Genomic DNA, 27,354 nt, shown 5'->3' with positions numbered 1-27,354 from the left:
TCTTGTTTTGGCAGCCACAAAGTAAACACAAGACTTTGCTAATAAGGTATAATATAAATTATTAAACCATCTACTGTATGATCAAATGCATTTCAGATTATTTTTTGAATAATTCTGTCTTGACGACTGCCAGGAGTAATATATTTTGTGTACTCTTGCACAGACCCATTGATTGCTGTCTTTCTGAAGCTCCAGTCCCAGACTTAAAATGCTGTGCATGAAAGAAATATATAATCACATCAAAACCTAAGCTTTGGCATCTGTCGATCATAGCCTAGCTTTTTGTAAGATCTCACTTCATGTTAGTCAACAAAGACATGAGAGCAACTCTTTAGCTCTGAGCTGAGGTTTTAATAGATTCAAAACATTTCTTACATGCAAATTTATTTTATGGCTCAGGGGCACTGTTAGAGCTTGAAGTGTTAGCTAACTGCTGTGAAAAACTACTTGACTGAGCATATCTCAAGATAAATTAGACTTCTGAATTTTTTAGCCCAACCAAGTACATCTTACACACTTGTACTACTGGGTTTAAAAATATGGACTTTTATATAACCACGCACAAGAAGCCTGTGTGGCAAATTAAAAGAAAACATGTTAAAATATGCATTACATATCCTACTGTGCCATTTGAAACTCTGGGCTATTACACTTTGGAGGCATTTTTCAGATTTAAAAAACAAACAGTTACTGAAGGTCACATAGATTACACATCCAAAAAAATACGTAAATTAAATTTTATTGAATAGTTCTGGAAGACACATTTAATTCTGTAGTTATTAAGAGAGCTCTTTTGATTTATTACTTATGAAATTCTACCAGTCTTCTGCAAATGTGTAATGCTGATCTTAAAGTAGAAAATAAATGGCATACAAAGTATTTTTTTCTAATGGAATTAACACCATTATTCCTGTAAGAAGCATCCTGCCCCCATGTATTCCAACTAATGCACAGTGCTATGTTGTTAAGAGAAAATGCTGTCTACAAGCATGCCTGTGTCAGATGTTATCAGTTGCATGCCATTCCTAAGAATTCACCAATTCCAAATACACATGGGGTTTACTTACTCATTTTAAGAAATGGGAAACCTTGGAAAACTAAAAAAAGCAGACAGACACTTCTGAAAGGGAATTTCATATTGCTTCTTTTTGTATGCATATATACATATGTGTTTGTGTATGTGTGTGATGTATGACTCTATGCTTTAATATACAAGGGGACAGAACTGACCTGAAGGATAAATACAGATTTACTATTAATTTCTCAGTATATGGTCAGAGTCTTAGAAATAATTAGGATTCTTAATCTGTTAACCCCAAACCATTACCACTTAAGTTATAGCAGAAAATAAATTAAGCAAAGCATCTTGCAAATAGCTGCAGTCATTAAAACTGTCTTACTGTCTGTCAAAGGATAATTCAGACTGCATCTGATCCATCCTCCTGCTCCAAGAAGGGTCAGCTATGGCCTAGTTAGCTCAGGGATTGAATTAGTTGGGCTTTGAAAACCTCCAAGGATGGAGACTGCACAGCCTCTTCAGGCCTTTGTTCAACTGCGTGACCATGAGGAAAATGTTAAACTTGATATGCGGGCTGAACCTCTCACTCCAATTTATGCCCACTGCCTCTCATCCTTCCAACATGTACCACTGTGAATCACTTGGCTTGGTCTTCTCAATAACTGTCCCCACAAACACTGCGAGGCAGGGGGGGCTTCTCTTAGGGTTTCCTGAAGCCACCCCTTCTCCAGGCTTGAACAAGCCTGGTCCCTCAGCCTCTCCTCACAGGCCAAGTGCTCCAGCCCCTAACCATCTCTGCAACCCTATGCTGAATTTGTTCCAGTTACCAATTCCTAATTTATACAAAGATCACTACAAATGACCCAGTCAAGTCAGGTCAACAATACACCTAGCAGCTGGACCATAGTCGAATATAAACATAAAACACATTAATAATGGGATGATATAGAGATTGATTAACCTTAAACTCAGCTGCATTGAATCCGACAGTTTCTTCCAGGTCTGACATCCCTTATGGAGATCATCTTTACTAGGGCCTACCCCTGACTTGCATAGCAAGTCTGCAAAATCTTTTTTTTTTTTCCCAGTAACACTTGCATGATCTGTCTGATTCCTTTGGTCAGCATCGAAAAAACCTTTCCCATTACTCAGCTACCTCAAACTAATCTCCTCTTGTCTGTCCTCTTTGCCTTCTACTTCTCCTCATTTCTCTCTTTCATCATCTGACCATATGGCCTCTCCTAATAAATAAAAGCAGAGATGGCAATAGGAATACAAATTTGGAATGACATGCTATATCATGACTTTCTGTCCATGTCACACAAACCCACCTCTGGAACTTCCTCCTCCTACATTAATATCAAATTCAAACTTTAATATTCTCATATAGGAGTATAAAAGAAATCAATCCTCCCTCTGTAGGTTACTGTACTTGAACCACTAGTGTAAGGCTCTACTGGCATTTGGCAGACATTTCTCTGCTCTCTTCCATATTCTTACCTAAGGGTAGGCCCTTGCCCACCTACTTCTTTTTCCACCCTCAAATAGTCTTTAAGGATTATTCCCTCAATGAGCCCTCAAATTCATAATGCAGTTAAAAACACAGACTTCTAGACAGAAGGCCGAGTAACTGAGGCTTGTTAAATGACTTCCTTTTTGATGTACACTTTGAGGAGGAGGGAAACAACTAAAAAGATCAACTAATGAAAGAAACAAAAAGAGGAGAAACAACCAACCAAGAAAACACAAGCCAAAACCACGTTCAAAATATTTAAAACACAGTCTTGTGCTGCATCATACTCACTTGTTTTAGCCTGTTTTCTTTATATTTACCTATCAGTGTTTCCAGCCAGGAGCTGACTCTTTTTTTAAACATATTTGTATAATATTTTGTGCTGCTATTAAACTTAGTGACTCTGTATTCTTCCCCTGCTAATGCATTGTCAAAATAACCTGCCATTCAAGGTCAGAAGCAACATTTTGAAAAACAGTCAATGTGATGTCTGAATGCGGAACTTTTTTTTTTTTTTTTGTAATAAGGTGTGGGGACTGTCAATCACTCTGCAGGAAACAAGTGACATGCAAGCCAGCATTCCACTAAGTGCTTGCAATCACAAGAGAATGGGGAAATCTTTTAAGCAGAAAAAGTTTGTGATTCAAAATTCACAGTTGTCCCAAGTAATGACTTGAAATGAAGAATGAACTGAGCAGCACAATGCAGACAAATTCAGGATGGCGATCTGTCACTATTTATCTCCTTGCGCATAGCACAGTTTTATGAAGGAGATGGCAGATGCTTGCTCTGGGCACTTATCTGGTAATTAGTTGGCTAACAGACAAATCTGTTTCTTAGAGATCACCAGCACAGGTTTCATGGCTTTGAAAATACATTACAGTGAATTACATGATGCACATTTACCTGCAGTAACACTAGATACCATTTTTCAGTGGATAGCATGGCCTTTCTTAGTGGATCTCATTCCACAGGATTCCAGATGTCTCATTCCTTAACGGATCATAGATTTTTTTTTTTTTTAAATAAATAAAACAATTTTCCCAGTTTATTTTGTTGAATGATGAAATAATGACAAAGAGCTAGTAGTATGTGAATGTTCAAAGACCGTTCTACAAATGAGATTATTAAATGAAATACGATATACTTTTTTTATAGCACAAGCCTTCAGAGACCATCACCTTTTTGCTTTCCTTTTAAATCTTGAAATAACAATGACAATTATATGGAGGTCAACGGTAGCTACAGGCAAAGACACAAAAGGTTTCCATCAGAAAGAGCACTCCAGTAAAATGAATAGCTAGATCTTAAAATATATATTCATGTCACAAGAACCAGCAATGTAACTGAATGATATTCACATATCAACGGTGAGATGAGTAATACTGCTTTTACTTGGAAGTGAATTCTATGAGCATATATTAAAACACTATCTTTAAAAGGAATTCTATACTCCCAAATGGTAGAAAGCATGAAATACTAAAAGCCTTTCTAACCATTGTTATTTGCAAAGAACACTGTGATAAATATCCAAGAAAAATCTCAAGGGACATTCTCTCTCAAAATCAGGAAAAGCTTTTAAAGATCTTTCACGTGGAACAAAGTAGAATAAACTGAAATATATATACATATTCTTGGCTAAAGCCTTCCCCTTAATCCTAGAATATGTCATAATCCTGAATTTATGGTGTTTTCATTTATCCGTACAGAACTGAGTATTACAAATGGAATATTCCAAGGAGACTTCAACACTGTATTATGCAACAATCACAGACACAAAGGATACAGCCCTTCTTACACTCCCACCTCATGGATAATAAATATAGCATAAAATGAGCCTTTTTAATATTTAGGTATGATACCAGTTTCCAGAATTTCAAATTCCATACCAGTAGGTATGCCTCCTTCATTTTACAGGTAAAGAAACAAACAAAGAAGATTTAAGTGTCTCCAGTGCCATAATGCAAGCCAGCAATCAGGTCTCTACAATTCCTGTCTCAGATTCCAGTTGTCACCAGAAGCCAACATAACCTCTAAAACCTTTTACCTCTGTCAAGTTTAAGTTTTAAATACATTTTCTTAAAGCTAGGAAATTCTTTAATATGTAATCTCCTGACAATTCCTCTTACATTTATTTTCACAGACTTTTCTGCCCAGTATTAAACACCTCTAGTTCCTGGGACTGTAGATGCTCACCAAGCACAGCTGGAACCAGACCTTGGCAAAAACAAGTATTTCATGCAAGCCTGACATTTAACAGTTAATAAAATGTGACTGATATTGACCAACTTTGTGGGTTCAGTGATAATACAAAGGTTTTCTTTTTGTATTGTCATGGCCTCTTTCCTTTAAGTATCCTTAGCTGTTTTAGGAGGTCTCCCACAGTGCCAGTTAGCATACTTCTGAGCACCTGAGGGAGTGTCTTGAAATCTGAGCCTCCTTTTTAATTTCACACTCAGTCAAGTTCAACTACAGTTAATGGAGGACTCTCTCATGGAAACATCAAACAATGGTTACTTTCTGTGATTAGCAAGCCTAACTGCTCTAACACAATCTCTGTATCCCCGGACTCTATAAATGATTCGTCAGCCCTTCTCCACAATAAAGATTACATGAGAAAAACCTTTCTTGGCTTGCTGTGTATTTTATGCTAGATAATCATGATAGCACCTTGGCGCTCTGTCTAAGACATCAAAGAACAGTAAGTATCCAATCTGCAGGCTGTAACGAATATCTACCCTCAGGAGAGCATTTGTATTGTTCAGAGGGTGGTCTAACTAGACAACCAACTTCTGTATCTGTAAAGGACTGAAGTGCATTGCATCCCATCATGCTCAAACACTGGCGATTTTTACCTCAGCTGAGAGCCTCCAATGAATCCACTGGACCTCAGTCTTCTTCCACACTGGTTTTACATGGTGTGCTCTACCGGGTTGCATCTGATAATTCCTAGGATTAGCTCATGAGAAGAAAATCAGTTCCTCTGGGATTAACCATGCAGTAACAAGTACCATTTCCTCTTTGAGACTTCATATCCTAGAGTTAGGTTCTCTTAAATACTGAACAGTCACTGGTTCAATTTGCTCGAACACAGGCTACAAAATTTTAATAATTTCTAAATATCTAGTTCCAAGCATTTTAAACTGACCACCATCAAATCTGTTCACTAGACTAACCTTCTAGCAGACACTTTGAATATCTGCCTCATTTTAATCTGTGAAATGGGAAGACAAAAGCTGCATTTCAGGAGAATAATGTACACGTAAACTTATTACTCTTTCTGAAACACTCAGAAATTTAGTTATGGGGGTCACAGGAAAGATTAGAAAGAAATAACTCCCTTTAGAGTGAGGTTTAAACAGCATGCAGCAAATAACACTGCTATTACACAACAAACTATGACAAGGAAAAATATCTAACAATAGCTTATTAAATGAATAGTCTCAGCTCTGTGCACAGAAGGAAAAAATCTGCATGTGTATGTGTGTGAGAAGAGTGCATAAGCACATAATTAAAGGCCAGAACATAATATAGCTGGCATTTACTGGAAAAGAGGAACTGATACTCTAGAATTTCCTCAGAGTACTTCACTTTACACTCCAAATAACCTGTGCATATGTATGTGAGAAATGTCATTCTTTGTTTCTTCTTGTTATCCTATATTATAGGTCTTCAGTGTCATTGTAGTGTTACACTTTTCTCTATTTAGAAAAGGATACTGGTCCGTAGAACACAACCCATAATATTTGAATACAGCTTCTTCGGTGTTTTGTTGTTGTTTTTGTTTCTAGGTGAAGTATTAACTAGAATTGACTCTCGAGCAAGTGGTGTCCTTGGTTCCATTTCATTATCTCTGTCCATCCCTGTAACTTCTGACCCTACTCATTCACTTCAACCATGGAAGAGCAATCCAGTAAGTTTAATGTCAAAGGATGGTAGAAAAAGTGCTCTAAATAGTTCTCCTATTGAAGGAAAGGCCAAAGCCCAGCCTCAACAATTTGTTTTTTTTGTCATTACCCTGCTGACCAGTCTGTACTCCTAAAACTCCAAATCACATGCAGTAGCTATACAAATGACCTATAACACATTTTTGTCCACAGGGCAGTCACAGAAGATAGGGAAGATGTGGAGAGGAAGCTGTGTTTTTTGCTGTAGAAACATGGAAGGAACCAGAGGACCCAAAGCATGGGAAATCAGGCTTTGTTAGTTCAACTACTCACTTGCTCATTCTCTAACTCCGTGAATGCAGTTTCCTTGTACAAAGACTGCTCCACTTCATAGCACTTCAAAACTAAGTGCAAGACCAGATGAAAACTGGATAAAAAGTGAATATGAAAGGGAGGGAAGTGGTACTGCTTAGCATGGGGAACAGTGTTTCAACAAACTAGCTTGCTCGTAAGTATGAAGAGTCTACATATCCCACTTCTCCCAACCTTTTCACGGCCAAGGGACCTATCTGATTGGATGCTAGCATTGTACAGCAATGCAGGATATGAGAATGATTTTACATAGCAAACTATTGCAAAGGTGTTTCTTCTACTTTTCAGATTTGCCATGTTAGGCCTAAATTAAAATGGTAATGAGTTTCTATCAAACACAGTATCAGTAGTTGTAGGCCATTTCCTTCTAAGTGAGGAAAACATGAGGTTCTAATGACAGATTCACAATCTGTGAAAGGAATTTCACTCAACTCTATTTCTCTGAAACCCATAAAATCTTTCCTGAAAGTAGGTAATACTAAAATACACTGCTTTCATGCAAAGAAATTAAGAAAATCTGAGATAACCACAAATAAAACAGAAGACAACCTGAAAATGGTAAACATATACAAGGTGTCTACAGGTATGAGAAACACAAGCCCACAGCATGGTAACTGTAGGGCTTAATCTAGTCTTTAACAAATTGATGGGTTTGGATTTTCAAATGCTTCATGTCTCCATACTAAAGCTTAACAGCATTACAACAGGTTTTTTTATCACACAAGATACTCTTCCAAGTATAACTCTAATTCATTCCTTTCCACCTATTAAAACCTACAAATCTGGCTTTCCCCTGTGGTTCTGTGACAAAATCTGATTATGCTACAGAATCTTAAGCGCTCCTTACTGAAAAAAAAAACCAACGAACTAATGTTTCTTTGGATAGAGACACATTTTGAATAGCTGAAAGAGGAAAAGAATTCCTGTCATTCTAAGCACTCCTTCCATTATTTTACCAAATCAAAGTTCTTGTATTTAGAAAAAACTGTCTGTGTGAGAAATGGGTATTCACAGCCATCCTTTTTGTATGATAATTATGTTACCTGCATTTATCAGAGATTTTGTATGTGAGAATTGCAAAATAGATTCCATATGGATACGATAAAGCACAGTCAGACTGACTGAAATGACTTACAATCACATATGAAGTCATGTCAAAACAAGGACAAGATTTTAAAAAAAAATCCTCTAGTCCTGATAACAAAACCCTTTCTCAAGGACCAGAAATCCATCTGGTTGATATTACACATAGGTAGTTTTTGTAGCCATGGGATGTTTTGTCAAAAAGAACTTAAATGTACTGCCTACATATCTTTGTTCCATTAGAAGTATTTTTACAAAAATTTCTAAGCCACCCCGGTCCAAAATGGAGTATTCAAGTTCTGCCATAGTATATACATATATAGATATGAAGAAGTATCCATCAATTTGAAAGCGAACACATTTAGTGAATAGCTTTCTCATATAATATTGTTTCAAGGACCCCATGGTTATATACTGAGGCTGAAGAAAAAGAATGTTAATTTCCATGGGGCTTTTTCTTTTTATTTTGCATCTGACATTTGGCTCTCCAGCCAGTCAGGTTTCATTCCTTTCACTATTTATCAATCACACATCCATCTCATGTATGTACATGGGTGGTCAACCCTTTTTGAGAGGCCACATGAGTCTACTACGAGCCTTACACTACCATGCCTTGCCTTGCCAATCACACACCCGGACATAAATTATTCATGTGATTAATAGCTACTAGCTCTCCTCCTCCACAAATCATATATGCTCTGACACATATGATGCTACTCTGTTAGCTGTTGGAGAAATTGGTATTGGATAGTACCTCTGAGGTGCACTCTTCCGGTGGCTGCAGGCTGTCCCACGCTAGAGGCTGGCCACTTCTGCACTAGCGTAATGACAACATGCTCATGCATCTGTGGAAATGGCTTCTTTACTGGCCAAGTCCCACAAAACAGTGTTTCTAATGGTAAGGCCAGGTAAAAAGGCAAAATGAAAAGCATCGTAAAGAAGACATTGATAGCACTGCAACATCAACATTCATTACAGCATTTGTTTCTTATGGAATGATGAGCTATGTAGGTCAAAAACGGTCTGCCTTCAGGCCTTATTATTCTGTGTGATTGTCATCACCAAGAACAACTGAAAATGCACATTTCTTTTTAAGAAATGTTTATCACTGAAAATTTTTTTAATTTCTGTTTTACTTTACAAGCGATTTGTCAGCCTTTCTCTACAATAAAGAATACATGACAACAATCTGTATTATTTCTTGCACACCTTGATTGCTTAGATTGCCATGTAGTTCAATGTTGGTTTCGATTTCACACCAGTGTATCCTAATTAAAAATTACTTCATGCCAGTGCTTGTGACCTCAACAATTAAAAGCTGAAGCACCACTGAAATTCATACATCTTCCTCACCATAATTCCGAAGTCTCAGGTTTTTACAGTATCTAGAATGGAAGAAATATGTCCTAGTTATCCCATGATCATAATTTTATTATTTCACCAAACCTGGGTTGTGGTCCCGACTCCAGTGAAAGAAATGAAAAGTAAATATGCTGAAATTTTAACATCCCATGGGCTTGAGTTTCAAACACAGAAAAACTGGGCTTGAAGCCCTCTGACTCTTTTGGAACCTCAAAAGATGAACTGTTTCTGATGCACACCTGCAAATCTGCTTAGAGCAAACTCCCAGTGAAAGTAATGAACAAGCATTGGAGCCTCTTCTGATGAAAAAGAAAACCGTAATACCTAAAGGTCCATGCAAACACATGGAGTGCTAATTTTACTTTAGTGGGAAAGTATACGGGATTTGGCCCATCTACAGTAACCATACCACACCACCACCACAACCTCTCATGCTGTGCTGACTAAATCTTTCAGTGCAATATTCCTCCTTCCCAATGCTGGATCAGACAATTACACAAAATGCAGTTGCAGTTTCTGGATTTTAGCTAGTATGAGTGACTTAGCCTGGCACTGGAATGAGTCAGCAGAAAATCTTTCTGCACCTTTAAGAAGGGTTCTAACATCTGAAATAATAAAATTAGAGCTGGGGGAATCCTTCAAGTCATTTAAATACAGAATGGGAAGTAGTCAGAAGAAGGTTATCGAGATTGGTGTACTGTACACTAACCACAGGTAAAGTTGTCTTTAAACAGCTTTAATGAAGTGCTTAAATAATGAGTTACTTTTCTACATGTTTCTTTTACTTAATGTTTTTTGATAAAGCCCACAGGAACAGCTTGCTTTGGAACTTGTTACAAGTAAGAACTGAACGTAAAGTTAAATAAATTTAAGAGTCAGGTCTCATGAAAACCTTCAATGTAACAGGCAATGAGCCAAGTTTCTAGGAGGTAGAACGCAAACTTTTAAAGTGATTATTCCTCTTACAGTTTGAGAAGATGCCTTAAAAAAATAATCTTAGACTGAAGGAGAGATTGTAGTAGGAGGCAAGGGTTCATTTCTGTTGTTTGGGCCAGTAAATCTGCAACAACATGCTTTACTGGCTAATGGCACGATCAAGACTGATGTGATTACATGACAAAGGATTTAGAGTGAATGTTAAACATGATATGGAATACAGCCTGTATAAACACAAAGCTACTGTATGAACCCTTTGAAGAAGCACTAGTTTACTAAGCTTACTTAGATACTAACAACTGTCTGTGGACTGTCTTTAAGTATACAGTCATTCTAATATATTCAACAGGTTCACAGTAAGTTCTTCGGATGTTCAACTGTAGTTAGGAATATATCCTTGGTGGACTAAATATAAGGCTCGGAATTTCACAACCACTTCACTGAAGTATAGCATTTGGGTATTTTAAGATAAGTTTTCTCCAATGTAACCACCAAATAGAACCTCATCCTTATTACTCAGCTGTAATTTAATTTCAGTTGAAGATACAGCCACTGTAAATTTGCCTTTGAACCTTTATATGCAGATATCCCCACACATAAAATATAATTTAATAATGATAAAAGCTTAAAAAATTTGGGTTTTTCTCATACTAGAATGACTTCCCCCCTTTATCTTATTGCCCTTGACATGACAAAAAAATCTCTAGTCTAATGTTACTGTCAAGTATATTAAAAACACAAACACAAATCACTATATCCAAATATTAGCAAAATCTGGGTGGGAAACTATGATTATGAATGGATTTTGGTATTCTGCTATGACTCATAATTAATCCTAATATTGCTGGATCAGTTCAACACTTTTAATAGATTTGTCAGGATAAAAAAATGTTATTTGCAAAATTTATATATATCTTAGTAAATTCTCATCATAAAAAGAATCATCAAGAATACAAAGGATGATTTTTAGACTATTACAAAGCCATTAATCTACTGAGAATCTAATAAAATTTTTTGAAAATGCAACAATATTAAAGGATACAGAACAACCTAATTTGCCTTTAGTGTGGTTTGCTGATTTCTTTGGAATGAGATACAATTTTTAAACAGTTTTAAGTAAAAAAAATAGCTTAATCTCATGACCGCAGTTTTTATTTGCCTTCAAAAATATCTCAAAGCTAATGAACCCTCTTTACTTCAATGGTTTTGGCAACAAATGTATTTCTGAGAGGCAGAAGTTCAACATTCCAATACCTTGTATGCATAAAATCAAATCTCCTACTGACCTTTCATTTGGTGATGGGGAATGCTGTATCACCCTTTTAAACCTCTATTTCCTCTCGTGAGCTCCACGTGCTTTTTCATCCTGTCCCATTTAAGTATTCATGTAGAAAGACTACTACAATTACAGCTTTGATATATGAGGAACAGGTAGAAAAATCATCCATCCAAGACATGGGTATTTCATGCCTCTGACTCTGTTTGCTTGCAGGGAACAGAGAGAAAGGGAAGGAATGGAGAGAGCTATACTGCCTATGTGAGGTTTTTGGTGATCTAAACAGTAATAATAAAAAGAAAAGGGGTGACTAAATACTACAAGGAAAGATACAGTGTATACTTGGGCTGAATATCCTCCACCTACCTTTGCATTAAACTCTACTGGAGAGGTATAAAAGTCAAACCTATAATGACTTTTGCTGGCACAATGAGTTGGAAACAGATGACCTCCAAAACAACAGAAAAAATGAGAAAAGTTGTAGCTGCTGCATTTTTTTATTTCTCCCTGGAAGTCAATTAAAACTTAGTGAATTTGTAACTTGCTACATTTAATAACAGCACTACAAAAACCAAATGCCTTTTGATTCTTTCCAAAGAGTCTGTTAAAGCTCTGATTGAAAAGAAAAAATATTTTAAAAGGAACTCCTTTTTTTTTTTTATATTAATATTACAGGGAGTGTCAAGTAGTTAAAATTACCATGGCTACACACTTCCAATTTGTCCCTATGCCAAGGGAGAGCAGAACCCTCCCACTCATCCTGCAGTGCAGCATCAGCAGGTTGAATACTAGAAATAATACAAAAAAATGGCAGAACTATTTTAGCACTTGCAGTTTTACTTCTGGAGGCAGAAGGAGTAGAACATTTCTGTTTAACCTTCTCTTATTCTCCAGAAACTTATAGTTGAATCATCCGAGTCATTACTATTTCCCTTTATTGCATGCACTGCATGAGATTAACATAATTATGTAATTTAAAGTGATTAGACAGTGACATTCAGCCAAATAACACTGTCTGTTGAGCAAATGAAAAGTAAATAAACTAAAGTTCAGATCTTTTCACCTGAAATAGACTTAAGAGAGCATTTGTTTGAAAAGGAGCTATGTAATATGTGTTGTTTCAGCTGAGCTTTGATCACTGTAGTTGAAATTCAGCCCTGCCAGAGGGATGGGCAGAAAGACGACATGCCCATTAAATTAAAGACCTCAGGATAAAACTACTCGGAGGAGTCTTACACTGGCTCTTGGGTTTGCTGCCTTATATCATCTCTGTGTATTTTAACCCTCTATGCAGTGCAGAGAAATGTTCTGGCTCAAGGAACTACCTTCTATTCCAGTTTGCTAGTCATCAAATGATTGTTGACTAAATTAAAATGGTCACAGAATTACAGAAGGTAAGGCTGGAAACAAGCTTAAGAGGTCACCTAGCCCATAACCATGACCCAGGGCGGATGACCTACGTCTCAACCGTTTCTCACACATTCTTGCTGAGCATGTTCCTAAAGACCAGCATTGACTGAAATTTCCCAACCACTACAGGAGAGCCAATCCAATGCTTAACTAAACCTAGCAAGAAATTTCTGTTCTGCCTATAAGAAAGAATCCATTCTGAATTTCAGTTCGTAAGCTGAGAAACATTGCACCTTCAAGCAGAAGCAAAATTCAAATCAACTCCAATCTCCAAATAAACAAAGACAGCATGGTGTGCAGATAATGTGTAGATCATGAAAACCAGCATCTGAGGAAAAGCACATTACAATTTTTTGTCATTTTTTTCAAGGAAAAATTAGACTTTTAAAGGTCTTTTAAAAATATATCCATAAATGGCATGGAGCTCCAATCTTACGAAGGAAATGTCTCTTTTCTTATGTTAACTTTATAGTGGCCTTAGCGAAGTAACTGAAGAAAACATAAGAAAAGAAGATTAATTAAGGAGGATTTAATACCATCTTTTATGACCTTTATTTACAATCAGCAGGGAACACAAGTAACACATTAAATAGATTAATACATGCAAAAGCACTATTTGTATACCTCGCACTACAATCAGTTGTTTCAGAGAAAGGGGGAGAGAGAACAACTAAGCCAACAAAAGGTATGTTCCTAAGAATGCAAGACCACAGAATGCAAAAGCACCAATAGGGCACTGTATTTTCATGAGTATTTCCTGAAAGCTATTTTACATAGAAAATGCTCCCTTTTTTTGTTGGTATGTTTACCTTAAATAGAAACTTCCCTCACATATTTCTCAGATTGCCGCTTCCTGGACATTGTGATGCAAAGATCCCTTTGCAAAGTAGCTTTCCAAGGGAGGTAAAAGTTGTGTTTTATTTTACTTTGTCTTTCTTCTTTGGAAATTCTGATCTTTCATAAGCATTTCTGATACTTCCTACAGTTTTTGTTTCTGTTATTTTTTGAAAGATTCCTCTCCTCACACCTCTATGCCGTTTTTTGATCCAAAATTTGCTTCCTCACTTATTTTTTCCCTAAATCTCTGATCTCTAGTTTCTGTTCAGGAACCAAGTTTTCTACCACTTTGAAACTCCTGCATATGTAAAAACTGTGCTTAATAATTACTTCAGTTTCATGCACAACTTCCACGTTTCTTTCCAAGTCCTTGAAGGAAATTTCCAATACAGAGATCCCAATTCTGCCATGATTCCTTTCATTTCTGTTCCAGCAGAAGATACTTTCTTCCCCCTTCTCCATTTTGTTTTGCCTGCAAGTGAAGCACACTTTCTACCTGAGATCAGAGAGTTTCCTTTAAGCTATGCTTTGTTGATTCTTCTTTCTGGCAGGCTATAAAGTGGTGTTTGATATAGGCATCTTTCCTGTTTTTTAACATTAGAAAGAAGGCTGGGTAATGTTTAGAGGTCATCTTTTGCTAATGTAACTAGAAAATACTTGTGACTAACTGGGAAACCAGAAACATAAAGCTTCTTCAGTAGCATCCATAAGTTCAAAGATACAATAACCTACGGCAAAAAATGAAGGCAGGATGGAGGAAAAAAAGGAACAAGCAGACTGACCAAGCAATTGCTTGCTAACTGAAAATTAGTGGCTTGCTTCTCATTTTCTCTGAAGATCCCAACAACTTGAATAGCTAGTAGCTTAACGGGCCAATTGTGGATATTACCATGGCCTGGGAGCCAGAGATGTGCACCAAGATCCCAGACTCACAAAAGGAGATATTGCAAATGGGGACTACCAGCAGGAGTTGTTTGCAGGGGAAGTGTTAGACATGGAGAATGTTATCACATAAAGCAACAGAAAACTGATAACTGAAAGATGTGCCTATATTTGTTTGAAAAGAATGTCAGTCATAGAAGAATTATAGAAACAGGAATTATGAACATAAAATAATCATGACTACATAATTAAATAGCCTGTTAAAGTGATTTTTTTTCTTGCCTTGATTTTCTATCTGATTAATGTTTCCCACCTAAGGCCCTCAGATTTACAGGGCTTTGATTCTGGCAAGGTATTACAATTCTGGCAGGTAGCCAGCCTTTTATTTTTATCCCTCAGTCCTCTGGTCTCTTCTTCATGTATTTCTCATCTTGCAATATTTTTTTTACTCTAGTCACAGAACATATGTAAACAACTAGAATTATTTTTGGAGGACAGAAGCATAACATACTTTATTTCTGTTTCTAGCGAGAGATCATATTCTTGCAGATTCTTTTTTTTTTTCAATGATTAGGTATGGGCAAACGTTTGTCTGTAAACAGGATATATTTATTAGGTATTTTACTTTATGCTGCTGAGAAACTGACAAGATTCCTAAACATGGCCAAATAAAATTAATAAAAATAAAAACATTAACATGTTATTTAAAATTAAATTACAGACAGATGACACACATTGCTGACTTTGCAAAAATTTTATCCAGTGACATTGTACTCAGTACTGCGTGCATTGTAAATCCACTTCCAAAATCTCAAAGACTACTTACCAGAGTGCTTAAGAACATAGCAGACATGCTAAACTGCTTTACTGAATCTCAAAATGCTAAAGTACACCCTTAATGCTTTGTCAACTCCAAGCCTACCTCAACAAAAGGATATCACATCTGCAGCACTGACATCTTGTTTTTTTCTTGTGAAACTTAGAACTAATGGTTGATCAAAGCTTTGAAATACTTAGTTATTTGTAACTGCAGTAACTCATATGCTTGTTCTATTTGAATGATCATTTTTAACGTTACCATCAATACCTTTTAATGCCCAGTCCACATATATCCTGTTGGATTCATGAGAACCAAATCCAAAAATGCCTTTATGCATGCATCCATGGTTTTTTTTTCAGTTTTCACCTATATATCCTCTGCTATATATCTCATAAACATTGTTCTATTACCGAATCAGCAACTGCACATTTTGAATGCAAATAAATGGATAGTAGATTCAAATTTCTGAGTTAATTGGAATTCCCAAGTGTATTTGTCCCCCAAAGTAGCCCTCCTGTAAAATTGTGCAATTTGGAGACATCGTTCCCTTTTGAGAGGCTTTTATGAAAAATTTATGCTGAAGTAAAAATAAATAAATCCTGGCAAACACCTGTTCATTTTAATACTTAATACGTCCACTACAATCAGTATGTCTGATTGCTCTGACAGCTTTTTAACCTCAGCCACACTCCTCTGTCCTTCCTGTCCCAACTTTTGCCACAGAGCCTAACGTTATTGAATGTCAAGACTTTATTCTAAGCCCATCTACTTAGTCACAATTTTTTTCCTTAGAGAATATAATAACAGCTAAGACATTCTACATCATTAATACATTAACGGATATACATATTAGGTGTCTTTCTTGTACACTGAAAAAGCATGATAAAAAGATATGCTAGAAATATCCTGAATGAATTCTATCAATATTGGTCTCTTCCTTATTTGGCACAGATATACAGTGTGTGAATATTTTATGGAGTCTGTGAATTGTCCTTTGTGTGACATTTTACATTCCCTCTTTTCCAGTCAAAGGTCTCGATTCCAGTTGGTGACCTGCTTCTTGTATTTCTTTGGACCAATTTGTCACCCGTCATGTGGTCAAAAGGGTAAAAAAAGGCCTAAATTGTTCCTTCAGACACACCATGTTGCTTGTGGTGTTCCCTCTGAACTTGTCAGGAAAAATTATTCAGAGACATGGAGCAGATGAGAAAGGGGGCACACAACTGCAGATAAATTTTGATGCCAGTATATTGGGTATAACCCAAGCACAAATATAGGCTGAGCGATGAGTGGATTGAGAGCAGCCCTGAGGAGAAGAACTTGGGGGTAGTAGTGGATGGAAAACAGTATGAGCCAGCAATGTGAGCTCGCAGATCAGAAAGCCAAGTGTACCCTGGGCTGCATCAAAAGAAGTGTGGCCAGCAGGTCAAGGGAGGGGATTCTCCTCCTCTACTGTGTTCTTGTGAGACCCCACCTGGAGTGCTGTGTCCAGCTCTGGGGCCCCCAGTATAAGAAGAACATGGACCTATTGGAGTGGGTCCAGAGGAAGCTGGAGCACCTTCTTTATGAGGACAGGCTGAGAGAATTGGAGTTTTTCAGCCTGGAGAGCAAAAGGCTCTGGGAAGACCTTATAGCATCCTTCTAGTACTTAAAGGGGGCTACAGGAAAGATGGGGAGGGACTCTGTAAGGGAATGTAGTGATAGGATGAGGGGTAATAGTTTTAAATTGGGAGAGAGTATTTTTAGATTAGATATAAGGAAGAAATTCTTTACGGTGAGGGTGGTGAGGCACTGGCACAGGTTGCCCAGGGAAGTTGTGGCTGCCCCCTCCCTGGCAGTGTTCAAGGCCAGGTTGGACGGGGCTTGGAGCAACCTGGGCTAGCGGAAGGTGTCCCTGCCCCTGGCAGGGGGCCTGGAACTAGATGATCTGTAGGGTCCCTTCCAACCAAAACCATTCTATGATTCTATTCCTCATCACAGCATTTATAAAAGTTTCTTCTTGCCTTGGATGGGTTTGTGACTTCGACATTCTCACATGGTGGTTTTAATTTCTCTAACTTTATTTTTTAGCTATATGATTACTTTCCTTAAAAAGGGTACAATTTTGAAAGCTTTCACTCTTTCTGTGAGCATTCCTCATTAGAGAGAAGTACAGCTGTGATGTGTTTTGAAACATCTTTTATTGTGTCCTATGTAAGCTAATGAAAATACTGTTAATAATAGCAAGTGATGCCTAGGATGCACTATAAAAATAGTGTCTTTTAAACTGCTGCAGACTGTCTACAACTATGTTACAGCCCTGTCTCAGCAATCTATCCCTCTTCATCATAGTACTTGTGCAACATGCTGAACTGTAAGGTGTGCACTGCAACCCCAGCAATACACACAGTCATTAGGGAAGAGACAAGTACTTTGTTGAATGGGAACTGACTGAAGCATCTAAGTGTTTTACTGCAGTACAGCCCATTATCACACTCTTTTGATCTAGATTATCTCGATCTACATTTAAATTTGTGTACTTCTCTGACCTAGCTCTCATCATGGATCAGCAAATATAAAGGAGTTGAGAGGAAGTCATACCACTGACAGGGTGAGACCAGAGGTCCACTAGAAACTTCTTGGGCACTTCAGCCAGCATGCTGGCTACAGGGTGTTGGTTGCTGCCTAGAAGCTTCTGCCCAGAGGATATCCGCGCTGAGCAAGAGATGTGCCTGATTTTAAGACTCAGCTGGCTACCCATCCTTCCAAGCCTAGGAATGTAAAGCAGGCCCTAATTCAGTGGGAAGGAGAAAGTGAAAGGGCCACCTGTGTCTTAATTTGTTGCTTTTATAACCTATTTTAGGTAACCCTTCTCTCCGTTATACAGTTTGATTGCTTAACAAAAAAAGTTAACCAAGGTTTTAGTTCTGCATGTTGCCCTTTTGAAAGCCTGGTGGACACTTGGGATCCTGCTGAAGATCCCAAGATCTTTGGGTACTTTTGAGGGAGTATCTGAACACATACATTACGTGTTGTCATCTTCTTCTTTCCCCAACCTGCCATCTATGCACATAACAAGCTATATAAAGGGTCATATGACATATGTTGCCCCTTTTATCTTGCTCATAAGCACCTTAGGCTAGAATTACATGTCTCAAGCACACCTAGAAGGAAACGTTTCCCAGCAGTCCAACCATACAAAACAACCCAAAGAGCATCTTTCACCCAGTCAAAAACCCACTTTTGTGACTTTTGTGGCAAGCTGACTATTTTTCCTGGGAAGCTAAAGAAAGTTCCTGATCTGCCACTTACATATGATTTGTCAGGAGGAACTTCCCACTAACAGTTTCAGTTCATGTCCTCTATATTATACATTGGCCAAGCATGATTAAAAGCTTTCAGCTGTAGCTTTCATGTACAAAAGATGTCCCATTTACCAAAGTACTGAGATTTAGTTTCTTCCAGAAAGCTGAAGTTCATAACACATCCCATGGACCAAATATAAATAAGATACTCCCTTGAAGGAGCACTGGCAGCCACAAATGTCATGAAAAGCAATCTGCCTTATCATTTGCTTGCTGTAGCCATTTACTTGGGCATTCGAAGTACTTGTTCATACCTACTCAAAGAGCAGAGGCAGATCTATACATCTCAATGAGTTCTTATGGCAACTATCAGTATCCTTGATTTTAATAATTTCATCTCTCATTTTTAACATACAAAATTTCAGTCAACAGTCTGCTTGCTTGTACCCATGCTACAAGCTTCTGGCAGTACGTATTCAGTTTAATGACAGACTTGGTTCTGTTCCATCAGATTATAAAAAAATATAAATATTCTGATGAAAAAATCAGCTGTGTTTAAATAGCTACATAGTCCAACCAGACAATTTGAGGATTTTGGCTGGTTTTTCCCTCTTACAGACCCTTATCAGGCCAATATACACATACACACAGACAGCATTCAAAGGAGAATTTAGTGATGTGTTTGTGCTTAAGTTTCATGATCTGCCAAACACATTACAGGAGGTGCATTATTGTTGCTTGATGTTTCCATAGCCAGGCTCATTCAAGACAGCAAGGTAGTTTAGCTTAATGCTAGTCACCTAAGGTATGCATTGATTATTTCTTTTAAATATGACTTAGAGCTTCAAAAAGGATGCATATGCTTTAATACTTGTCAAAATTTACTGTAAAAGCAGCAAGGTGGCTGATAAGCTGCCAGTTATCCTTCTTCCATGTGCTAAATTATTGCTACATATTTTTGGAGATCCTAACAACAGTGCTGGAGAAAGGACATCAAATGATGCTTAGAAATGTGATACACATTTTCATTTCACACTCCATCAGTTTTTACAACTAGAGCTCCACGAAATGTATGAGAATATTTGGCTAACAGCCATATCTACTGAGGTGTAAAATAAGGATCAGATCTCTTTTTAAAAGAGTTTCATTTTCTTTACATGACTAAATTAGATGTTGACCTTTTCCCAAAATATACTGTAAATATTCTGTACCTCTACCCATCAATTAATTTTGAATAGCTGAATACAATTTTAACAGACATGTAATCAACACACATTTTTTTAAAAACAGCTTTGTCAAGCAAAATACATCGATTCATCCTTCCACTAAACTAGTACTCAAATACATTGGCTTATATAATCACTGGTGTTAAATCTTAAATTCTAGTAAGTCCACAGTGGAACAAAAACCAAGTGTATTACTGCCTTTATAGTCAGCAAAGTAAAGCTATGGGCATCAGCAAAAATATCTTTTAAATTCAGATTTCAATCTGTCAGGAAAGATTAAAGCTTCATGCATATATAAAAAGGGATGTATAAAATGATAACAGATACATAGCATGGAATCATTATGCTTGAACAGCTGCTGTTTTACCAGTGTAGTAAAGCAGAAAATGTCTTTTACTCACCTCCGTTAAACCAGAAACTTCTCCTTTTCCTAACGGTCTGGTGATGGATGCAGTGTAAACTCTGGCATCTGACACTGGTTTCCCCTTCATAAAATGTTTCCCAGCTTCATAAATATTCACTTCTACCATCTTACCCATTAACAGAGGATCCTTTGGCACAAGAACCTTTCAAATAAAGACATAGTTACTAAATATCACAAAAAACATCAGCGTCTCCAGCTTCCACTCAGATTTTTGATAAACGTCAGAGCAAATCCTAAAATTTTAAAATAAATAAAGGTAGCAAAAGCAAACTGTAGACAGCTCAGTGTAAGAAAATGGAGAACAAGCAAAACCAGAATGAAAACATGATGATTCAGAAAAGCCAATTTTATTGGTTTTCAGCAAGTCATCTGCTTTTGAGCAAAAATAATAATTTTGTGAAATAGATGCTGTACTTCCTTCTGAGCTTAAAGATAATGTTTCTGTGTGGAAGAATTCATTTATAGTAAGTACATAGAAGGAAATACAGCATATTGGCCTGAAGGGTTAATCTAAAGAAGTTTCTGACCCTTCCTACTGTTTGAAATTATTGTTTTTTGCAAATTGCATTGTCTGAAAGGATTTTCTGAAAGATGTATGGAAATTATCAAGATCCAGCTATTCAGAAAACAATGCTTTGGAGACACAGAATTTAAAATTACTGCAATAATTAACAGCTTCTTAAACAATTCAAATAATGTTATTTGAATATATAGCACGCATCTTCCTCACGCTGTATGCTCAAAGAGACACTGTGCATTTCTTAATTTATTTCAGGTGAATTGGATTTACAACACAGAAACAAAATATCTCACAAACAAGTCTTGATGGTCACACCTTTCCTGGAAAAGGCTTCTTAGTTCTTTACTTGTTTTTCAGACTGTGGCACACTGTATTGCCAAGATTATCAGAAACCAAAGAGAAAACAAGATGTTACGTTGGTTATTTAACTGTACCTGCTCATAGAAAGGATTGTGAGCAACATAGTAATTGGAATCGAAAGATTCTTCTGTTACCAGAACTCTCTGCCTCTCACCAACCTGGAAAATAAAAGAGATGACTCAGAATACAAAAATAATAAATTACACTCAGAAGAGAGCTGCAATTACAAACAAACACTCGTAGCAGAAATCATCAAATTCTCTGAGGAAATTCTGTGTCAGCAAGAAAGCTGGGCAGAGAAAGCCCTAGTTCAAACTATGAAACTAACAGGGTTAGAAGTCAGAACTGAGGGCTAGAACTATGGTATTGTAATGGCTTAACATGAAAATCTAGTTCAAAAGTATAAACTGATTTTTACTTATTAACACAATAAGAAACAAAAATGTCAGATGTGCACAGTCTGTTACAGTTTCATCCAACTAATGAAAAAACTCCTCTTCAGCATGAAACTCTGCAATCACTCACAAAAAGGGTCACACCATGTCCTGTGTTGTCCCCCCTATGACACTAGCCCTGTGACAAACAAAACAGTTAGTGGCACCTGAGGGAAACAAGGAACTGCACAACTTCTAGATGCCATCAAGCTCATCTATTTGCCGCCTTTTTTTTTTTTTTCTTAAAGCCACACTTGCTATTTACAGTGATAGGGCACCTCTTTATCCCTTGGTGATTTCACTAGGCAGTACTCATGAGGTCACATTGATTTCCATGACAGTGGATCAACACTGCATATTACAGACTCAGTGAAGAAGAGTTTTTAACAACTCACAGACACAGCAATATTAAAGGTCAAATAAATACTGAGCTAAAAAGCCCAGTGTTCCAATTATACCTCCCAACTTCCAAATGCACTATCACAGTTTAAAGGAAGCACCAGTTTTACAATCAGTTAAATGGAAGACCCCAAGACACATCAGTTGCATTTAGGTGCTAAGTAGATACGAAACAAAATTTAACTTTCCCCAAAATCCCCCACACAACACCTTTTGATTTTGTTCATTACTGAGTTGTATAATGAAGATTATAAGATAATTTCTGCAAATCTTGGAGGATATTTAGCTCACATTTTTAGTCTGACCCCATGTCTATTTTTTTCATTTAAATGTGCCCTGGATTATTTCCAAATATTTGACAAATGCATTCTGCAAATTACAAGTTAAATTTACTCACAGCTTTTATTACTATTTTAGGAATCAAAAAGTTTTCACATTTTACTCTAAACTTTTACTGTCTGTGAGCAAAGCTACATTCAAGGCCCTCTTCCCTCCCTGAAAGACTTCCACCACATCCTAGTGGCAGTAGTTATGTAGAAGTTTTAAGTTTTAAGGCCTCCATCATAAGGTCCATGTGAATAAGCAAGAAGATGCAGATCAGAAAATAATGTTTTGATTTTTTAAGGTACAAGGAGTAAAAGGTAAGATTAGGATTTTCTCTAACAGTCAATGGCAGAAAAAAGAACATCACATCTACATTACAGTATATATACATTCTACATATATGCATATATATACACACACGCACACATGATACATCTATAATTCTCCACTTGCCAAACAGAACATGGAATAACTCTTGCCTTCCCTTTCCTGTGCATGTACCTGGAGTATTCCCAAAGTAAACCCTGGAGAGCAGGGGAGACAGTGGGCGCCCAGCTTATCTCCATAAATTCAGCTAGAGTTAATTCCCCAGTTAGTACCCCACACATGGGGGGTACACAACAGAAGAGGAAAGAGCCTGAAGTTACAGACCCACTAACAGAATCCTAATAGTAGAAAAATATGTATATTTTTATGTTTATATGTTTATGTTTTATGTTATATGTTTAAGAGTTATTTATAGCACATTTAAATCTTCCGTTCATGTTTCTCTGGGAAGCCTACAGTTACAAATAACAACAGATACAACATACTCAGATTTTAGTAACCTAAATCCAATGTAACTGTTTACTCTAAACATTCCCCTAAACAGTAAGGTGGTTTTTTTTCTTTCATCAAAACAGTCATTCAATTAAATCCACGGAGGAATTTTGCAAATACATGTCAAGGAGGCACTGGAGATAACTAAGCCAGTAATAAGATTACAGGGAACACTTCCCCTGAATGGAGAGGTTTTGTTGTTTCTATAATATTTGAGACCATAGCTTTTAAAAATCACAAGTATCTGCTGTAGTACTACATTACCAAAGCCTCAGAACATGAGGAACAAGAGGAGGACAAAACGTTACATAAGCAACATTCAGCCTTGGGGAAACATGCTACCAGTGAAAAACTTCAAGGCCAATCACCAGGTCATGTCCTCACATTGCAGTCGTTATTTACCAATACTGTAACTTAGCAAAACCGGCTCAAAGCAATACGGGGTCTGTAATTCATTTCACAACTGTCTTGTGGTTCCCTGGTTGTCTCTGGTCATAACGTTCTACCTTCATCATCTCTATGAATCCTGCCTGTGAGGTAGTCTAAGCTACACGTGTTGTCTTCATACTATCAGATGACAGAATGGCAAGAATGATATGCAAAAAGTAATAATTAAAAAAAAAAAAAGAGCAAAGAAGAAAAGAACACCTGTGTTTGACCACTTGATATAAGCAGTGGTTTCTTCAGAGATACACTGCCAATTTTTCTCACCTTTGATTCCATGAGCAAAAAGAGCTCAGGTATCCATGTCTCTCAGAGGGCTAGACAGAGCTTGTGGGCTCAGAATTTCTTGGGAATGGAAGGAAATCAAGAAGACTAAATTAATCACATACATCATAACTGTGGATTAAAATTGAGTACCAGAAGCACAGAGGAGCCTAACAGCCTATACCAATTTACAATACATACATACACACACACACTCAGAATACTAAGATGGCATATTGTAAGTACAGGAAAACCCAGTAATTGTTCACTTGCTCAAGTTACAGGATTTGTAACCTTGGCCAAGGCTGAGCTCACAGAGAAAGATGATATCCAGCTATTCGCAGACTTTTTTGCCATAACAACAGAAAAGGAAAATTCCATTTAATGAGTTAAGCCATTGGGTATTCATGATCTACAAGACTAATTGGCTACACACATTTGTAAGACAGAAAATGACTATCTATCTTGCATCCAAGTATAATTAAGAAGAAATGTAAGTACGCAGAATGCAGCTTTGGTATTGAAATTTGTTCAAGAAGTGGAATATGTCATCATTTCTGCAATTATTCCCCTGGGATCTCTAAGTGCCTAAGTTTCACCTCTCTCAGAAAGAATATAAATATGCAAAAACCAGACACGATATCTAATAACAGTCATAATTATAATAACCTTTGATGATTTTTTTTCAGGCATGTACCAGCAGAAGTAATTCAGTATCTTATTTTTATTCCTAGTCTTTCATCTGCTTTCACAGGTATGCATGAGTTTTAGCTCTCAGGGAACTACAATTCTGACAAAGCATCTGGAGCTGAGGAAACTCAGCCCTGGCATCTCAGTTTGCAAAGATTCCTATAGACCCAGGATTTTTTTTTCTTTACAGAGGATAGCATGAAAATAATAATGAATGATAGCAAAAAACTTGCCTGGCAACTTTCTCCAACCCAAGACAGAGTGGTCACATCGTTTATGCAAAGAGAATTTATTTTCACTGAAAATAATGCAACAAGTGCTGCTGGTTCTATCACTTCCCACACTGCAACAGTTGCCAGGTAGTCTGTAAATCTTAGAATTAGTAATCAAATCACTTATGAACTTCTATTTAATTTTCATTTATCCTCCAGAAAATTCTGACATGATAATTCTATAACTCTGTTTTTCCTTTACCAAATACTATAAAAAGCAGTTTTTCCAGCTGGCTCATTTTCTAAAATGAATGAACGGTAAGAAATGTCAAACATCCTTTTTGGTTGCAGTGAAATAAGGTCTGTTTTTAAACCAAAACTGACTGAATCACATAAAACATAAGACTGATTTTTAAATTCTACAGTAGTATGGGTGCAAAAGACGGGCCCTGTTTACATGCTTTGATAGAATATTGCTACGCAACTTCAACAATGGCCTGCTGTAATTACACTCAGATAATGTATGCTCCTAATCTTTTTTTAAAATGAAAACTATAATTCTTACAGTTTGATTCATTACTTATTACAGCCAGAGGTGAGGCACAGGATCTTTCTCATTGTTTCCTTATTGTTCTTTTATCTGAATTTTGCTAGTTTTCTTTTTAAGAGTCTCTGGTTGGCTAAAAAAAAGTATGAGTAACTACTGTATTTCTATACTTCTCCCAGAGAAGAAGGTACACTACATATACAGTCATCTCCATTGATTTAGAAACACTTGCCAAAGCCTCCTTTCAGGTTGAATTTAATTCATAAAGAAACTGATAAGCATCTCTCCATTCATGTTTAAGGAGGCTAGCTTGGATTCTGACCCCAAACATTGCGGAGCATACTCAGCACAAGTCTTGGAAGCTGCACAAAAAACTACTGCCCTTTATTTGTTATTTAAATACATTATAAAGCAGGCAAGAAAAATTACACACTGTCACAATTTATGTGTGTATGTTTTAGCAGATTATTCTGATGTACAGAATATTTCTGGTAAACATGCATATTTAGTAAGTATACCAAAGTTTAAGTAAAAGTGATTTAGAAAGTGTTCACCCTACATCAATTTTGGTGTAGCGCTCTCCTGATTTTTCAGTTGTGGTCTAATTATTTAAAATAAATTTTAATAATTATGCTGATGGTGTGTCCTTCCCTATTAAGTAGGGAACAACTGCTGGACCTACTTTTTATGAATCACATTGATCCTTCTGTAATTAGAAGCCAAATTTCTCAAAAATGATAACTAAGCATTCTCTAAGCCTGCTATTTATACAATGTAGGTGTCTTCTCCTGACAGAGGAGTCTGGGTGTGCCACAACCTCCCTGTAAAAAAGATAAAGTTTGTAGAAACTTATGACAGGGTCACATTTTGATGATAGCAGAACACATGTCTTTATAAACTCTCCTTTGTATTGCTTTTTTCTGCTATTCATCACTGCTTCTCCAACATTTAGGGTGTATACGTATCTCCCTTTCTGAAGGTAGTACTAGAGACAAAAAATGGACTTTTCTCAGAGTTTTCTAGAGTTGTTAGAGTTTTAAATGTGGAGACTGGAAAACAGTGCAGCTCCTGAGCAAGGCAATTTTTATGCCAGGATAAAAATACTTTCCTAGCATACAGCATAGACAGCTGCCACTTTTATTAGGGCTTATGCTACGACTGCTGTCCACTTCCAGATGGGTAGATGCCTCCTTTTTATTATGTTATGCTTAGTGCATAACCCTTGTACAGAAATGCAGCAACAGAGCGATATTAATATTTAGAGTCCTGTATCTTTTACATCATACAAGCATCAGATTAATCTTTACAATGGGTGTCTGGCCCATTTTACACCTGGGGGAAGAAACAATGAACTTGACTACTCCAGTGGTGAAGAGTAGGCAGCAGAATTTACCATATGGATTTCATGTATTCCTATTTTCTCCTCCTAAACCTAGACAATGCTACCTCAGTCCTACAATGCCACTAACTAGCACGGAACACAAAATTCCCAATCTCTCATATAGATCATAGAGCTATGTATGAACTACAAATAAATAATTTTTAAAATAGTGGATATTACTGGACCCGCTATCTGTATCAGACTGTTTTGTACTTATGTCCAATGTGGCTAAATTTTACCATTTCACACTTGCTATGAGTCAGTGTTTTTCCCTTACTTATATTCCCCAGGTGTTTTGCAGCCTTGGAAACAGCATTGGGTGGTCGTCTTCACATGTAGGAAAGTACTTCGTTCTTAACTAGAGAACTCCACAATCCCAAGTGAAAAGCAGCCAACATTCATCAAGATGTCTCGTTCCACTGTCATCCAATACAGCTGACTTTGTCAAATCACAATTATTAAGCTGCCCATCATTAAACAAAGCTGCAGGAATTTTATTTTAAAAGGATTACATAAAATGTGTTATTTATAAAATAATATCTAAGCAAACTGCCTTTTTTTCTGTTTTAGGCACACATGCTTCAGACATACTGCTATTTCCACAGCATGATTCAAGAATTCAGAATGGAC

General features: G+C 36.9%; 1 protein-coding gene across 2 annotated transcripts in view; it reads right to left on the bottom strand.

Annotated features, from left to right (window-relative positions):
- The window catches only part of CDKAL1 (CDKAL1 threonylcarbamoyladenosine tRNA methylthiotransferase), a 422,283-nt gene that overhangs the window by 5,446 nt on the left and 389,483 nt on the right, over positions 1–27,354 (bottom strand). For both annotated transcript variants that reach the window (XM_074899749.1, XM_074899750.1), the window contains 2 exons: positions 21,285–21,368; positions 20,308–20,472 (listed from right to left, as the gene is read on the bottom strand). In XM_074899749.1, the coding sequence (XP_074755850.1) occupies positions 20,308–20,472; positions 21,285–21,368 (249 nt within the window). The remainder of the gene's footprint in view (positions 1–20,307; positions 20,473–21,284; positions 21,369–27,354) is intronic.

The sequence above is a fragment of the Athene noctua genome, chromosome 2 (genome assembly GCF_965140245.1).
Source record: "Athene noctua chromosome 2, bAthNoc1.hap1.1, whole genome shotgun sequence".
Classification (NCBI taxonomy): domain Eukaryota; kingdom Metazoa; phylum Chordata; class Aves; order Strigiformes; family Strigidae; genus Athene; species Athene noctua.
The sequence above is the reverse complement of the archived record's forward strand: the minus strand, read 5'-3'. Positions and strand labels throughout refer to the sequence as shown.